At 36.5% G+C, this 4,449-nt stretch overlaps 2 protein-coding genes across 4 annotated transcripts in view; both read left to right on the top strand.

Annotated features, from left to right (window-relative positions):
• LOC118747821 (protein melted) overlaps positions 1-4,449 on the top strand; it is a 38,636-nt gene that overhangs the window by 12,872 nt on the left and 21,315 nt on the right. The gene's annotated exons all lie outside the window — the stretch shown is intronic.
• On the top strand, positions 3,046-4,258 carry LOC118747826 (seminal metalloprotease 1-like). Its single transcript, XM_036482002.1, has 2 exons — positions 3,046-3,582; positions 3,655-4,258. The coding sequence occupies exons 1-2, from the start codon at positions 3,369-3,371 to the stop codon at positions 4,197-4,199; spliced, it is 759 nt and encodes a 252-aa protein (XP_036337895.1). The 5' UTR covers positions 3,046-3,368; the 3' UTR covers positions 4,200-4,258.

The raw sequence follows: 4,449 nt of genomic DNA, 5'->3' as shown, positions 1-4,449 counted from the left end.
CGCCGACTTTAACGAGTTGTCGCTTCTTATACATTTACGTTCTTTGGCTGGGCTCAGAAAATGCACCGCCCAACGCTTTTGTTTAGGTATGGCAGTTAAGGGTCGCTAACGTGTTAAACAGCGGAGCAACTCGGCCGCAGCCAGCCGCAGCGATGTATTTCATTTGACAACGTAGTGACATGTGGTTTGACAACTGAATCTTGCCAATAGGCAAAAAGTGGGCTCGGCTCTTCTTTAATTTAATAATAAACGTAGAATATTCGCTTGTGCTTGTTTTACATAAGATAAACATTACATTGGAGGTGAAAAAATGTACACACAAAGAAAATAAACATTTTGCAGTGTTTAAAGGTAAAATTAGAAAAGACAGAAAAGTCGATGACCTAATTCAACAAGTTCGTAGTTGTGAAAAGGTCGAGAAGTTTTCATCAATTGCATAAAATATTGTAAATTATAGTATATAAAATGACTTGAAAATATCCAAATTCATCAGATAATGGCAAACAGATAGTTTCGTACGTATTAACAGCACAGTATATGTATATACATGTATATGGGTAAGTATGTACATATAAGTTTGTAGTCCAATTGGACTTTAGCCAATCAGATTCAAGCACCACTTGGTGGGCTCGTCTCAATTGTTGATAAACAGACAATCAAATTATCTGATATGTAATATTGACCGGTGGGCTTGCGATGACGTCACGAAACAAGCGTGCAGAATAAATCTAATTTACGCTGCGTTTACATAAGACAATTTGTGGCAAGACAAATCCAAACAAATAAAGACAATATATTTTTCAGCAACCGCCGTTAGTGTAGTTTGGCGTGAATTTCATATTATTTACTAAAATATTCAAACACAAACCACTTTTCATAATTCTGCAATTTTTTGCGATTTTGTCTTACCGAAGTGTGGATGTATTTGTGAAAAAGTGTGAATGTATTTCCTATGTCTTGTCAAAATTGTCTCCTGTAAACGCCGTGTTATTTAAAAAAAAAAAGAAAATTCAAGAAATCACCAGCTACTTAGGGCCAGTTTTTCAGTGCACGGCCGTGGTTTAAACTCAGTTTAAACGCCCGATCTGGCTGGTTTAAACTAAGATTAGCCAATCAAATGTCACGACAGCTGTTTAATTTAAACTCAGTTTACTTAGTCTAAGTTTAAACTGGCACTGAAAACCTGGCCCTTAGTAAGCTTAAAGAAAGATATACTGAAAACGCGTCAGGTGGTCTAAATTCTTCGATTATTAATTTAAAAAACGTATGGCTCCTTCTATGTAGTGATGGCACGATTAATCGAATAACCGATTATAATCGGTTATTTTCATTCGGTTAACGATTTAATTGTATCGAAATTAGCCCTATCTCAGATGAAAATGTAGTGAAAATGTGCTAAGAAAGGGCGTTTGGCGTTCTTCAATAAATTTTGAGATAGGGCGTTCTTCCATCAAACTCTTAAATAGGGCGTTGTTAAAAAATTTTCTTAGATAGTGCGATTTCGAACTGGCTGCCGAGATAGGTTGAGCTTCCACTTAGCCATTGATATGTGGTCGCCGGGGACCAGTAGGACGCAGTGGATGAAGCTACAGACTACACAAAATACAGCACTCCGGACAGCGACCGGATGTCTTCTGATGTCGCCACAACATCACCTGCACGACGAGGCGCAAATGCTTCCCATAAAGGAGCACAACACAATGCTCTGCCAGCAATTATTAGTAGGGAGCCCCAGATGGGGACACCCGAACAGACACTTGCTTGCAGAGGAGCCTTAGCCAAGGTATCTTTATGAAATGACGGACGAAGTACAGAGGTTCATATTCCAACCCCTGGACCCGAATGCATATCGAAAGGCCTTAAACGGCATTCACAGGGAGTCGGTCTCAAGTTACGTAGACTCCAGACCTGTAAATGCTGTCCATCTGACGTAGATGAGACGGAGCTTCGGGAGCCCAACTAAGCACTGGCTACTCCAGCAGGTTAAACTCATGCCTGAGCAGAATAGATGCGGATGTGCCTAATGAGTGTCCGGCATGCGGAGAGACACCCCACGACTCGAAACATCTCTTGGAATGTCCACAAAACCCCACTAAACTGACGCCTCTATCCCTATGGACAGACCCTATAGAGGCTGCACGCTCCTTGGGCCTCCCGTTAGTTGAACTTGACGACAATGACTAAGAGACAAGCCGATTTGGGATGGGTTGCTGTTTCCTTGTGCTTTCTGAGGACTGGGAAAATTTGAATTAAATCAATTTTGAAAAATATGTGCGACACACAGTGTGAAAAATGAAATTATTTTGTGATTAAATATAATACATAACTCTAAAACGAAAACAAATATTGACATAAAAGTAGCGGTATTTTAAAGCTTCTGCGATAGACAACTCAGAAAAAATTGTCTAGTTGTATAAAAAAATTACCTTTGACAATTGTCAATTCTGGAAATTGCACTGAAAGCTTTTTTCTGTCCTTCGAAAAACGAATGGAATGATCTGCTAAAGAGGCGGTATTAGCATTATTCTGTTGGTATTTTAGCAATCAGTTTTATAAAATTTAATTCTAATAAAAAATATATATATTTTTCGTTTTGAAACGATAAAAACTAAAAGAAAAATGCGAAATAAAATAAAATAATTCTCTGAAAATTAAACTAAATAAAAAAAGTATATATTTTTCTTCCTCAAGCAATGATATCTAAAAACTAAAAGAAAAATTAACTTAAAAAAGAAAAAAAATTAAATAAAAAAAATCTTTTTAAAACAATAACATCTAAAAATTAAAAAAAACAATACACTACTAAAGTAAAAAAATAAAATTAAACAAAAAAAAGAAACGAAGTATAAGTTTCTAAAAATTAAATGAAATTAAAATATTTTCTTTTAACAATATATATATATATATCTCATGATCCACTGATCGGATCTTAACCAGATTAGTATGGGACCACCTATGAGACACTACCTAAAAATATAAATTTTTAGTTTGTAACTAACTTTAGAGTCGACTTTATTTTGACTAATATAGCTACTCGTCATTATGTCAACATCATTGGCAATGATGGCGGATGCTACTCAAGCATTTTGAGTTATCGTTTGTGACGAAGCCTCAAACAACCGTTAAACCCAACACTTAGTCCAAAAGCAATAAACTCAATTGATTACAATTTATAGAGCTCCAAATCAACACGTCTTGATAAATCGATTACCATGATATGTACTATTTATGAGCTCACTAATCAGGTCTGCGAGGCACACATTTTCGATTGGTTGATCGGAGTAAGGTTGAAAAACGTTTAACAAGTGCGTGTCCAGATAGTTATTTACATATTTCTTTAATAGCAAAAGAGATATTTTAAAGAAATAATGACGGTCTTCCTTGCCTTTGTACTGCTTGCAATAACCACATCTGGCTTATCTGCACCATTGAGTCAATATATAGAGGAAGATCCCGAACTGATAGCCGGCTATTTTCAAGGGGATATTGTATTAGCTCCTTCACAACGAAATGGAGTACGTAACGAAACTCTACGCTGGCCAAATAATACCGTATACTACAAGATCAACGATGGGTTTTTCGGTAGAAATTAGTAACCTTTTTTTTTGTTTTGGAAAGTGAAATTAAATAGTGATTATTTAATATTGCTTTTAGATGAGGAGCATAGGAATCATATCCTACGAGGCATTGAAATCTTAGAAAGCCTTTCGTGTATACGCTTTCAAGAAGCCACAGCAGAGCAGACATATTACGTCAACATCACTGGCAATGATGGCGGTTGCTACTCAAGCATTGGTTGGTTGAATGGCATTCAATATTATAATCTTCAACATTATCCTCTTGATACGGGCTGCTTCCGTCTCGGCACAATTGTACATGAATTCCTGCATACACTTGGCTTCTTTCACATGCAGAGCGCTGCAAATCGTGATGAATACGTACGTATCGATTTCGACAACATACAAGAGGGTATGGAGTTTAACTTCGAGAAATATGACGAGGACTATATAGATGATTACGAGGAGGAATACGACTATGGAAGTATATTACACTATCACGAATATGCATTCTCAGTGAATGGCGAAAAAACTATTATACCATTGAAAGACGAAGGGGCTGTAATAGGTCAACGACGGGGCATGAGCAACAGTGATATCAATAAATTGAATACAATGTATCGCTGTCCAATAAAGGTTTAGTGAGAAACGTTCTTTGAATGATTAAAAAGGTGTTATTTGTAATTGGCCAAAGTGCAATGTGATTTCACAGAGGTAGTAATAAAATAAGCAGTAAGCAAAAAAAAAACAGCCGACTTCATTTCTCATATACAAATTTTATTATTATTAAGTGCTCCGGTAAGGGCCTTAATAAGAAAGAACATTTCTTTTCTTTTTAAACTTGTGCGCAATTATAGAAAGGCCAGGCAATACTGGAAGTTTTACAGGGTGA

The sequence above is a fragment of the Rhagoletis pomonella genome, unplaced genomic scaffold (genome assembly GCF_013731165.1).
Source record: "Rhagoletis pomonella isolate Grant_MI unplaced genomic scaffold, Rhpom_1.0 Rhpom_scaffold_00012, whole genome shotgun sequence".
Lineage (NCBI taxonomy): Eukaryota > Metazoa > Arthropoda > Insecta > Diptera > Tephritidae > Rhagoletis > Rhagoletis pomonella.
Note: the sequence above shows the minus strand (reverse complement) of the source record. Positions and strands in the feature narration are given on the sequence as shown.

Bases quoted from the DNA above. Each gene is read 5' to 3' on its own strand.
- LOC118747826 (XM_036482002.1), top strand. From the start codon at position 3,369: ATGACGGTCTTCCTTGCCTTTGTACTGCTTGCAATAACCACATCTGGC. The intron at 3,583-3,654 runs GTAGAAATTAGT...TATTGCTTTTAG, and splicing joins GATCAACGATGGGTTTTTCG to ATGAGGAGCATAGGAATCAT.